Source organism: Engraulis encrasicolus, chromosome 18, assembly GCF_034702125.1.
Source record: "Engraulis encrasicolus isolate BLACKSEA-1 chromosome 18, IST_EnEncr_1.0, whole genome shotgun sequence".
Classification (NCBI taxonomy): Eukaryota; Metazoa; Chordata; class Actinopteri; order Clupeiformes; family Engraulidae; genus Engraulis; species Engraulis encrasicolus.
The window spans coordinates 40,539,523-40,552,814 of record NC_085874.1 but is presented as its reverse complement, the minus strand read 5'-3'; the positions used below and the strand labels follow the sequence as shown (position 1 = coordinate 40,552,814).

At 45.1% G+C, this 13,292-nt stretch overlaps 1 protein-coding gene across 1 annotated transcript in view; it reads left to right on the top strand.

The window, feature by feature from the left end:
• The window catches only part of LOC134469396 (cation channel sperm-associated auxiliary subunit beta-like), a 108,000-nt gene that overhangs the window by 42,046 nt on the left and 52,662 nt on the right, over window positions 1–13,292 (top strand). Inside the window, exons 15-18 of the mRNA XM_063223624.1 lie at window positions 321–468; window positions 4,269–4,417; window positions 5,818–5,963; window positions 8,844–8,896. Of these exons, the coding sequence (XP_063079694.1) occupies window positions 321–468; window positions 4,269–4,417; window positions 5,818–5,963; window positions 8,844–8,896 (496 nt within the window). The remainder of the gene's footprint in view (window positions 1–320; window positions 469–4,268; window positions 4,418–5,817; window positions 5,964–8,843; window positions 8,897–13,292) is intronic.

Below are 13,292 nucleotides of genomic sequence, written 5' to 3'. Positions count from 1 at the left end.
GGTCCACTTTAGCCATGAAACTTCCCACACTAAAATGGCAGGTATGTTTCAGTTTCATTGTCCAACCCCTATATGTTCAGAAGGTATGTAGACATTATATGGAAACTTAAACATACACGGTATCTGCCCACCTTTACACATTTTCCATACGGATTCAGACATCAAACTATGGTAGTACGATTTGTCAGTTAATTCCTTTGTACAAATTCCTTTGCATGTGAAGAAACTGACATGATGAATCTCTGGAATTTTTCCATAGTTATGGTGTCTGTGTGTGTGTGTACATGTGTGCGTGCGTGCGTGTGCGCATGTGTCTTAAGTTGTGGGTTTCCGATGACCGTGGAGCCAAATTCCACCACTTACTAACTATGCCTCAGTCGGATCGCATAGTCGACATGGTGAGCTGCCCATATAACAACATGGTAGTCGGTGTGACAACCGGAGGGACGATCATCGTCTTGAGAGCAGGTACACACACACACACACAAACACACACACACACACACACCCCTCCACTGCCATGCTGTAGCACAGGGTTCGACAACCCACAGCACAAAACCTATTGTATGCAATTGTATGTGTCTGCAATACACGGAAATAGCCACAAGAGGTCAGCAGTCAACAACAAGCTCACAGTAGCTCATTTTAAAAATGGCTGCACAAGAGAGGAGGCTTCCTCCATGAGTGAAGCAGAAAGATCACCAAATTGCAAAGGGTTGGTGTACAAATTTCCTAAATATTCTTGTGTATATACTTGAATAGGGCAGTCATGGGTAAGCAGTTTTGGCGTCATACCATTCCACTGTACACAACAGTTTGGACACGTCAGGGTGTATATCAGGGTGTGTATACTATGGAAACATTTAGGGCAGGGGTATTCAATTAAATGTAACCAAGGGCCAGTTTTTCAAATTCCTCCCAGTAAAGGGGCCATGGAATGCGCATGTATGTAATCAGGGACGGACTGGACAGTCTGGCATTTGGGCACATGCCAGAAGGGCCGCGGCCCTTAAGATACCCATCGCGGCCCTTCCAATGCTCATTGCGGCCCCATAATCATACGTCTGGGATCTGTGAAGCAAATATCACACTGCCTGCGTTCAAAGTTCTATTCAGGTAGCATTCCCCTAATCATCGTTTCGCTATTTATACCACTGACACTGCCATACATTACACACGGACGGTGGCATATTGATGGGTGGGTCTCATTATGTTTCATGTTGTATTTTTCCTGAATATATATTCCAATGATGTAAAAGTGTTCAAAATAATACAAAAAAACTATAGCCTACCTATTTATATTTTGCTTTTGTTTGAGACAACTGTAGTAAAGCATTGCTTTGTGGGATTTTTTTTTTATTTACGTTCGGTTCCCGCCATAAGAAAAAGAACGTAGGCCTAAAGATTCATCAACATTCTGAAGCTTGTTGTAGAGAAAAACTGACGGTAGATGTCGCGACGCGAATGGACAATTATAGCTATTAAGAAAAATTAATGAAGGTCCAGGAAGAGGAGGAATTAAACGAAAGAAGGGGGAGCGGCAATGGAAATTGATAGCACATTTGACTTGACTTGTGGAGGTGTTTGGTGGTCACTACGCGGTGAGATGCTGCCATCTTGTGGTCTTTTCAGGTATTTTCTTAATCAGTTCAGTCCTCCGTTTCCCTAGTGACTGACGATAAACTTCTGTGAGCATTGCGGTGTGTGGCGGACAAGAAGTGTCCCATAAATTCAAGGTTGTTGTCACTGAAAACACGGTGTTCTGTTCGAATCTATGTCTTAGTATCTATTATGCCAGCTTCTTGGCTTGCTTGGAAGAAGACCATGAAGAAGTGTGTTGTTTTGTCTCTGCAATCGCCAAGAAATCACAAGGCCATTCACACATGGAATAGCACGCAGAGCTCTCTCGCCCACACAAATATGGATATTAGAAGATGTGTTGCACCGCCCGACTCTACGAATAAGACCAGGTAGGGCTGAAGGATTTCCATTAATAAACATTGTTTGTGTCCGCCGTGACACTTTTTTTTTATTTCACGTAAGGTCGCGTTTCTACTGTCATAAGCCAGTCCGTGGCTAGTCTCGCTACTAGCCAAGGTGATGTGATCTGTAAACCTTTTTAGCTTGTGGTAATCTGGGGGCTGTTATAGTTTTTCTTATTCGTACTGTAAGCTTATTCTTAACTTCATGACTTGGTAATGGGCTCTCGAATTGGTGGCTTGTCTTGCTGAAATACATTTTAGTAGCCATATCGATGTAGCCTACGGTATGTTGTTTTGCGTTCAGCTCTGGACTGGTTAGCATAGAAGTTGGACTGACTCCCACTCATAGTCTTGTCATCACTGTCCAGCGTTAAGAAGGGGCTTTTGCGTAAAGAAGCGGTGCGAGAGCAAAGCGGACATCAAAAGTGGTTGGTTCATTGATTTTATAGTGTGTGTGTGTGTAGGCACGTTGATGCTTGCCTGGTGCCTGTTGTTTAAAGGTCGGTTTCTGAAACTTCAGTGTTTACTAGGCCTACTATTTTATTAATAGTCACAATTTCTCTCTGTGTGGGGCGGGCCAACGAGTGCAGAGTGCGCTTGTTATAACGCACCGTTTTCGACGTGTAGGATGCACCATGCACCTAGTTCTAGTAGGATCAGGATGCACCTTGTGTTTACCAATGTGTTTTCATGTGGTGCGCGGTCACCAAGTTGTTGCAACGAAGTGGTGTGTGTGTCTCTCTCTCTCCTGTCTGTCTGTGTGCGCGTGGGGGGGGGGGGGGGGGGGGGGGGGGGGGGGGGGGGGGGGGGGGGGGGGGGGGGGGGGGGGGGGGGGTGGGGGGGGGTCTTGGGGCCGCAGGGCCGCGTTGTGGGTCAAAATGCCAGGGCCGCTTCTCTATCCCAGTCCGTCACTGTATGTAATCCATTTATATCTACTGTCAATGATGTAATCGTATGCAATGTCCAAATTGAGGGTGCGAAACAAGCGGATAACTTTCCAGACAGAAGAGATATTCACTTTTCTATTTATTAGTAGCCTTGATTATCTATTAAGACTATTTCTTATAAGATATCACTCTCATGTGCAGAGGAAAATTATTCCTATCCTGAAGTGTTAGTGATAGTGAAATTACCCTAGCACACATTTTTGTTTTCATTTTGTTCTCCTGACCTCATGGGGGGCCAGGACCTTGCCGTCCAAGGGCCGCATCTGGCCCCAGGGACGCCATTTGAATAGCTCTGATCTAGGGTATTCATTGAAAGAAAGAAAAAAAGTACAAGAAAAAACCCTGAAATGTACCCCTACTTGTTAACCACAACATCCGGCCGTCTAGAAAACAGGTTTTAACCACGCACCACACTGGTCAAATGCAACTTCCAATGTTACACGCTTAGCCACTTAGCATTTTGGGATCCCTGGCTGCGTGCGTATTCAGGTAGAATCAAAACAGGAAAATCCATGTATTGCCCTGTGTTTGGTTGTTAGCCAGGTGTGGCTAGCTTCTGTGTTGTTGGTACTGGTAGGAGCCCTGCAAGCTCGGTCCGGTGAGCTGTGGTGGCATTACTAGAACCATAAAACCCTTGCAAGGCGTGGTGGCGTTTCAAAGAGCGCAGTTCATCACGGTTCGCGCCAGTAATCCGACTTTTGAAGCATTGTCGGGCTGGAACCGGCTGGGAGCGAGGAGCACTCAAGACTGAAGCTAGGTTCATACACGTCGCTGCTAGTTACTCGCTCAGCGAATGAAGTCAATAGAATGTCAATGTGTTCCAGTGAGACTAGCAGGCGAGTAGGCGAGTACTGTACAAGCGATGCGATGTGGGCGGATCCCAAGTTGAAAATATTTTAACTTCGAGGAAGGCGAGTAAGCGAGTAACGAATTGGAATGTGGAGTTCGGTACTTCTCCCCTGTACATTGGCAGTTAAAGCCGCAGCAACCTTCAGCGAACGTTCCATGAGAGAGTGGAGGGGGGACGCCGCCATCTTTTCTCTGCTTTGTTTTGTGTTTTGTTTGTTTTATCACTACGAGCTCTTTTAGTTGAAGCAGGTTGTTCTAAGTTGCTTGTTCCTAGGCCTACGCATGCGTGTATGCTTTCATCTTCTGTATGGTGTAATGTAGACACACACACACACACACACACACACACACACACACACACACACACACACACACACACATACACACACACACACACACATACACATACACCTGCACACTCCCTTAACTACTTTATGTCTTCTACACACGCACACACACTCCTTTAACTACTTCATGTCTTCTACTGCAGGTTTACATAAGTATTCTAGATTTTTCATCTCGAAGTCCACTCCCGCCTTCCTGTATTGCGACCACATTGGCCTACTGACGGTTGTAGATGTGGACTTCACCACCGACATTGGATTCATTAGCAAGACCATTGATCCCACTATCATCCAGGTGTGTGTTTGAGGGGGCGGGGATGTTCAACTTTTTATTCAGACAGGACAGGAAGCGAGTGGGAGCGAGAGATGGGAAATTAGCCTGGTTCACACCCGATGGTGTGTGTGTAGCTTCGGCGCCCCCTGGCGGAGCAGAGCTACACACACAGCCATAGACCACACTCTATCTTCAGCCAGAAAATAGACGGAGCATTTATTGCTTCAATATCAACGGTAGCTCGCATTGAGGAGTCACAGGACAGATAATAGACAATGTTGACTCTAGAGACTAACAGGAAGGTTTTTGAAGGAATTTGTTGGTGATGAGGCCGCGCAGAAGTACTTTTCTGGCTGAAGACTGAGCGTGGTCTATGGCTATGTACCTGATGGTAGTGTGTGTAGCTCTGCTCCACCAGTGGGCGCCAAAGCTACACACACACACCGTCTGGTGGGAACCAGGCTATCGGGACATTACCTCCGGTCGGGAATCAAAGCTGGGTCCCCGGTATAACAGGGGACTACCGTTTGTGCCATGGCGTGGCCCAGGTGTCTATCTTTTAGAAGTGCTAATCATCCCTTGGTTGGCTTTTTACTTAGCTCCTCACTCAGTGTGACCCTAAGATAAAACATAATTAAATAAATAATAAACAGATTTTTCCAAACACTACTGAATTAATCCATTGTAATTATACTGTGGGCAGATAGAGAACATTTCCATTCCTTTTGAATTAAACCAAAATATCAGCAGTCAGTGAGCAACCAACTGCATCTCGAGCTATGTGACTCTCCAATGGTGGCACTGAGTGTGTTTACATGCAGTTCAGTATCTCGAAAATGATTGGGATATTAAGTATCCCGAATTTTCGTTTGCGCATATAAACACCTTTTTCCGACTTCAGTGTCCCAAATAAGCCCTTATTCGGGATACTGAGAAATCTGGGTATGCTAGGTGGAGTATTCCGACAGAAATCGGGATACTGACGCATGTAAACACCTTATCCCGATTACCTTATCCCGAATACAGGGGCTTCCCATAGAACGCTGTTGCTGGTGTCCAGGCGCATTCGAAGAGAATTCTATAACGGCCAAGAATGTAGACTGGGAGATAACGTCCTGTGCTCATATAAACACCTTATCCCGAATATGATCATAACCAGGATATGCCTCATATTCGGGATACTGAACTGCATATAAACGCACTCAATGAAAAACGTTGGCCCTCCGTATCATGAATGTTGCCCATCCCTGAATAAGTAATACTTTGAAATGTCAAGGTGTAGCAGTTCCAAACTGTCTGAAAAGCGCCAGACCTTTAAGATTTAAAAGTATAGAAGTTTCGTACCATCAGCCCTGTTCTGAGACTTTTTTTTGTATTTTCTGCTTTTATGTGTGTGCGTCTGTGTTTTTGTCCGTGTGAAGAACGATGATCACAGCTTTCCAGGATATTTAGCCCCGCAGTATATTACTCCCTCAACAGTCCTGCTGTACGAGTACACTTTCGACCTTGCATACCCTGAGTTTGGTTATCTTCGTGAAGTACATCGCGGAAAAATTGTCACCTTCCGGTGGGTGTTGTACGTATGTTGTGTGTTTGTTAACTCTGTGTTACTGTTAGTTTTAGTTATGTCAGATCCACTCTAGTCAAAAATGAGACGAGAAACAGAGATATATTTTAGAAGCTTTATTTCTGAATGCATACATTTGTGTTTGGCGGTATGGCTCTGTTCGGAGGAAGTTCCCCGGCTTCTCCATAAGCTCCATGGAGCCAATACAGGGAAAAGCAGCATCCTCAGGTGGAGTGCCTTCCATTAAGTTGGAAAGGCGACATACCCCCTAGAACAGAGCAAGCAACAACGACAACAGTATGACATTGTTTGGCAATGATTAGTCCGGTGGAGCAGGGGAGGTGGTGGGAGCAAAACAAGCAGCAAAAAAGCAATGACAGGAAAACAAATTCTGTAGTTTAAATAAAGCGCGTCAAAGGTCAGCTTCCAATTGCAAGCAGCAGCTGATTAACCAAAGCGCAGCTGATTAGTGGAGAGTTGTATGGGTCGGGTCGGCGTCATTCAGCAGGCAAAAGGGCGCGTTGACTGCGTGGTCTGCCAGAACTATCGCAGGTTGCTCGATTTCTGTCAGGTCCATTGCGGCCATGAAACACAAGACAAGAAATTCTGATTGCAATATCTTTATTGAATAGTTGAATAATGAATTACCGGTACATTTGGCAGTTTGGCTATGTTCAGAAGAGTCCCTTGGTTTTTCATGAGCACCAAGGAAAGACGAGATTAAGGGGACAGCAGCAGCATAGGGAATGGTGTTTACCCAATTAAAAATTAGGAGAATAAACAATTCCCCCATGGACAGAGCAACATGACAAGGAGTAGCTCATGCCATGTCATACATGTCAAAGTGGAGCTGGGATGCTGGTGGGTTGCAGCAAAGAACCTGGAAGCAATGAGAATGGTGGTACTGCTGCTAGTTGGCTATCGCAGGCAAGTGAAATATGAGTGGGTGTCAATGGAGATTCCTACAACCATATTTTTTTTTCTTATCGTATAATACTTTGCCCAGAAATATTAATATTCAGTTTGAAACTAGAACTAATAAGAACACATAACATTAGCAGAATGCTAGCGAGTACAGGTCGAAATCTGCTGCCCTATTGGAAAAACGAAACACCTGAAAAAAAAGACATTACAGGCCTTATGTAACACCTGCCATTGTTCTCACCAGGAATATTTCATTTATGACGGTTGTGACTCGAAATAGCATTTTTTTTTTGCATTTTCCAATCCATTCCTTTTCCACTAGTAACAGTAGGACTAGTAACAATAATTGATTAATAGTAAATACAAATTAACATTTAACATTGAACATTTAACATGTAGAAAAAATATAAGATAAAAATAGAATGGAAAGACATTACAATAATAAGACAATAATAATAGTGACAGTGGCATTAGTAAAAGCAATAATAATGGTTAGAGATCAGAACGATTTTCAATTCAAAGCCCGGAGCAAGGATTCTGCTCCGCTCCAGTTCGAAATCCAGCACCAAATGTTGGATTATAAAATTTGTAAAATAACATGTATTTGATATAAGTGTGATTTTCTCCCCGAAATTTAAAAAAACAGTTGCAGGCCAACAGTTTTTAATCCTTAAAAAATATGTATTGCACAAGCTGCAGCCACTGACCCTGGCGCTTTCACGCTCTTTGAGTCACGTGCACCTGCGAGGATGGCAAGGTCTGAAGATGGATTTTGTGAAGTACTTTGAAAAGGTGATGGGTCGTATAAATGCAAAATTCAGGTCAAAAAGCTAGAGGAAGATGTTGAGCATGAGGAAGAATGTGGCAAAATAGTCTGTGAGTGAAGATTCTTATTTTAACCTGCGAAGCCATGTCATGAGAAAACATGATGAGGTGGTCCGCAAACACCAGGAGGATGCAACAAAATATGAGCATTCCTCTTTTATCAATTCTAGATTAAACGACGAAGATTGTATATTGTGATAAAAGTGTGATGAAATATCATAAAAACATACACTAACTATGCTTAACAATACAGAGTGGGTTTACATTGGGGCTGTCAACGAGTATTCAAAGTTTGAAATTTGAGTTTGAATAAGGCTTTCTTTGTTGACACTTACCAGTTTCACAGCCGAAAACTGGGTTGGTTCATTAGCACCATCACGGCATTCTAATTTTCATCCTCGTTGCCATCGTGGGAGGGGTGGGACTTGACTTGAAATGGACGTTCTCTGATCGGGGGTAATGTTGTCCTATTAGCGGCTGCCCTTAGCGTTGCTAAGACACACTTCCGTGGATTACAGCTGAACCCTGGTCAAAAATGCTTCAAAGAGTTGAATTGAAAACAATGTTGACTTGGCCTCCATTCTTATACAGTATACTTACAATGATCGTACTGCATAACGTCACCTGAGCTTGGGTTTAAGTCTTCTTGTTAATACGAGGTAAATAACCATTGTGTCAAAACTATGTTTACGAATCATAATAACGGAATTGTCAATTCTGTAACGAACTATGGATTAGAAATCGTAATATTACTTGACAATGTATGGAATGGTTGAATGTGAATAGACTGGTAAAAGTAAGTAAATGAAGGATGAATCACCGCACACTGGTATTCTTTCTTTGCTGGTAGTTTATTTGGTGAACAACGTGATTCGCTGTAGCTTCATCAGTTTCATGTGTTGTTCACCAAATAAACTACCAGCAAAGAATACCAGTGTGCGGTGATTCATCCTTCATTTACATGGATTACCCTTACTGCACATCACCAGCACCTGGACAGTGGTTGTGCACAGAGACGCTACTTTGAGGCTGGTAAAAGTGTTCAGTAATAGAGTTTAGAATCTACCTGCCAGTTTCATATCCATCCTTTGTGTGTGTGTGTGTGTGTGTCTTCGTGTGTGTTTTTTGCAGTCAGGGTGGTCAGGTACTCATAACGGACGTGTACCGGGATCCTCTGTTACCAGGTGGGACTCACAAAAACAAGGGTATTTCGTCCGGATGTGCCTACGTCACTAGTGATGCGAGTCCTCGTTGCCGAACTGCACTGGAACTCACTAATTTCAGGCCATTTCAAACAAGCGATTTAGGGTTAGGTTAGGGTTGGGGACGAATCAAACGTCGTCAGCAACAAGGACGCGCGTCGCTATTGTGACGTGGGCACGTAATACTGCATCCGGACAAAACACCCTAGAATTTCATTGTCCCATTACAGGGTGTATAGTCAAGTCAAGTCAAGTAGGTTTTTATTGTCAATTTCTTTACATGCACTGGTCATACAAAGAATTTGAAATTACATTTCTTGCTTTCCCATTAGACATAGACTAATCTAGGTAAGGACATAGACAGTATAGACATAGACAGTACTTATACATGGACTTAAGACAGTATGGACATAGACAGTGCTCATACAGACATTTAAAGTGCAAGACTGGACAACAGAAGACTTGTAGAGGACATACATTAAGAGGTATCTGTTGTGCTTTTGTGCTTTTCCTAAAAAAAGTCCTTTATAGCGTTCTGACATGGTAATAGTAGCATTTTGAAGAAAATAAATATTAAAAAAGGTCTGTCAAGTACACCAGCAGCAGTGTGGTGTGTGTGTGTGTGTGTGTGTGTGTGTGTGTGTGTGGTGTTGTGTGTGTGTGTGTGGTGTGTGTGTGTGTATGTGTTTAGTGCAGGTAGAAGGTGCGGTGTGCGTCTGTGTGTGTGTTGTGTGTGTTGTGTGTGTGTGTGTGTTGTGTGTGTGTGTGTGTGTGTGTGTGTGTGTGTGTGTGTGTGTGTGTGTGTGTCAGTGTGTGTATGTTTGGGTTTAGTGCAGAAAGTGCAGTGTGCTTGTGTGTGTGTGTGTGTGCATGTTTTGAGTTAGTGCAGGTTGAAAGTTCAGTCACAAGTATAGTAGTGCAGGTGGAATGTTCAGTCGCAGATATGGTGGTGGGGGAATGGGGGGGGGGGTTGTCAGTGGCCTTGCTGGCTAGAGGCTGACAGTGGAGGGAGAGTGGGTTGAGTGTTCAGCATCTTGATCGCTTGGTGCATTGTGCTGCTCGCCAGCCTGGTGGTACGGGAACGGAGGCGCCTGTACCTCTTTCCAGAGGGCAGGAGGCTGAGCAGTTTGTGTGCAGGGTGGCTTGTGTCTTTGATGATCATCAGTGCTTTCCGGGTGAGGCGTGTGGTGTAAATGTCCTGCAGGGAGGGGAGTGGTACTCCAATGATCTTCTTCGCTGTGTTCACAACACGCTGGAGTGTCTTCCTGTTTTTCTCCGTGCAGCTTCCTCCCCACACTGTGATGCAGTTGGACACGACGCTCTCTATGGTTCCTCTGTAGAATGTTGTCATGATGGAGGGTGTAGCACTTGCCTTCTTTAGTTTGCGCAGGAAGTAGAGACGCTGATGATGGGCCTTCTTCGCCAGTGATGTAGTGTTGGTGGTCCAAGAGAGGTCGTCGCTGATGTGCACTCCAAGGAACTTGGTGCTGCTCACTCTCTCCACAGCATCGCCGTCGATGGTCAGTGGTGGCAGTTGTTTTTGGGCCCTTTGGAAGTTGACAACAATCTCCTTGGTCTTGTTGACATTCAGCAGGAGGGTGTTGTCTTTGCACCATCTGGCCAGCAGGTCTACTTCTTCTCTGTAGTGAGTCTCATCGCCCTTGGTGATGAGGCCCACCAGTGTTGTATCATCCGCAAACTTCACTAGATGGTTAGTGCTGTGGGTCGTTGTGCAGTCGTGTGTCAGCAGCGTGAACAGCAGGGGGCTGAGAAACACAACCTTGCGGAGCCCCCGTGCTCAGGGTCAGGGTGCTCGAGGTGTTGTTCCCTACCCGTACTGCTTGTGGTCTTTGCATCAGGAAGTCCAGCAGCCAGTTGCAGAGGGAGGTGCTGAAACCTAGTTTGTCCAGTTTTCTGATGAGTTGTTGTGGTATTATGGTATTGAATGCTGAACTGAAGTCAATGAACAGCATTCTCACATATGAGTCTTTATTGTCCAAGTGGGTGAGGGCTGGATGGAGGGCAGAGCAAATTGCATCCTCCGTGGATCGCTTGGCTCGGTATGCGAACTGGTAGGGGTCTAGGGTGGGGGGTAGGGTGGCTTTGATGTGTGACAGGACTAGCCGTTCGAAGCACTTCATGATTATGGGCGTCAGTGCTACAGGACGGTAGTCATTGAAGCATGATGGTGATGATTTCTTCGGCACAGGTATGATGGTAGCAGCTTTGAAAAGTGATGGGATGACTGCTTGCTCCAGAGAGATGTTAAAGATGTCTGTGAAGACATCCTTCAGCTCTTCTGCACAATCCTTCAACACTCGGCCTGGTATGTCTGTCTGGGCCAGCTGCTTTGCGTGGGTTGATGGTGGCCAGTGTCCTCTTAACACTGGCAGAGGACAGGTAAAGGGGTTGATCATGGGGGGGAGGGGGAGTTTTCTGTGGGTGAGTGTCATTTTGTGCTTCAAAGCGGGCAAAGAAACTGTTCAGGTCGTTTAGCAGAGAGGTGTTGTTGTCACAGCTTCGTGGTGCAGGCTTATAGTCCGTGATGGCCTGTATGCCCTGCCACAGGCTCTGTGCATCTCTGCTGTCTTTGAAGTGTGTTGTTATTTTGTCTGAGTATTCCTTTTTTGCTTTCCTGATGCCCTGGGACAGGTTAGCCCTTGCTGTCTTTAGGCCAGGTACGTCTCCTGCTCTGAAGGCTTTGTCTCTGGCCCTCAGCAGTCGGTGAACGTCTCCTGTGAACCATGGCTTCTGGTTGGCCCTGGTAGTGATGTGTTTTATTTCTGTAACATCATCGATGCATTTTGTGATGTAGGAGGTCACGGTGTCTGTGTACTCCTCAATGTCAATGTGATTGCTGTGGGTGGCAGTTGTTTTGAAAATGTCCCAGTCTGTGGTTTCAAAGCAGTCCTGAAGTCGTGAGATGGCTCCCTCAGGCCATTTTCTCACCTCCTTCTGAACTGGTTTGGTGAGTTTTGCCTTTTGTCTGTAAGCTGGCAGTAGCAGAATTGTCGTGTGGTCTGATGATCCAATGTGGGGGATGGGCTTTGCCTTGTATGCTCTCTTCTGATTTGTGTAAACGAGGTCCAGGGTGTTTTGTTCTCTTGTTGGGAAGTTGACATGTTGATGAAAATTTTGGAAGTACTGTTTTGAGATTTCCGTGGTTGAAATCTCCCAGTACCACTGTGAAGGCATCTGGGTGTGCATCTTGTTGTTCGCTGATGCCCCGATGCAGCTCGTTCAGTGCCTCGCTTTTGACGCCATTGTTGTTGCTGGGTGGGAGGTAGACGGCGACTAATAGGATAGCGGATATTTCTCTGGGTAAATAAAAGGGTCGGCACTTGATGATCATGAACTCCACTCGTGGAGAGCAGTGCCTCTGTACTACCGTAGCATTATTGCACCAAGCATCATGTGTGTAGACACATATTCCTCCCCCTCGTTTTTCTCTGCTGCACGGGCTCTGTCCGCTCGGTGGCACGTTAGTTGTTCCAGTTGTAAAGCCGAATCGGGTATGCCGTCGTTCAGCCATGATTCGGTGAACACCGTAACGCAGCAGTTCCTCACGGTTTTGTTCGCTGATCTTAGTAGCCGTATGTCATCCATCTTATTGTCCAGAGATCTGACGTTTGCCAAGAGAATTGATGGTATTGCTGGACGAGTTGGGTTGGCTGCAAGCCGTGTCTCGACGCCACCTCGTTTGCCCCTTTTCCTAATTCTTGAGCATCTTTTTCTGTGTCGGCATAGCGAGGCAGACGGGTCCGATGTAGTCCTATGCCGCCGGAGAATTCCTAGTTCTTCCAGAGTCTTCATTGGTACATCCAATACATTGCTTAAGTTGTCCATTCTTATCTGCAACAGCTGTTGCCGACTGTACGTGCGTTCCGACATATTTTCCGACGATAGACATTTCGAAAGACACATATTTAACACAAATAAACACTGAAAGTTGGGAAAGCAAGGGTTTCAAAAAGTATTAAAAGGTGATAAATTAAAAAGCCAAAATTTAATGGCCTTAAAAGTTGTACATTTGTTTAAAAGGTATTATATTTTGAAAAACAAGGTATTATTTTTTTAGTTGTACCATTTTGACAAAAAATACATTGATTGATTCTGTAGCTGAGGGCAGTATGAGGCCAGTCATGGGTACTCTGTTAGGGCGTCAGGTTGCCAACCTGCCAGGTTGGTGGGGGGGGGGGTAATCAACCAGTGCTCTCCCCCATCCTCCTCCATGACTGAGGTACCCTGAGGGCATGGTACCGTCCCGCCGCACTGCTCCCTTTCAGGCATCCTATTCCAAAAAACGAAAGTGTAATGTTAAGGAGGTAGAAATGACAAAAGATGTCTTGTTTATACTCGCATCGGAGTGTCGTGATGG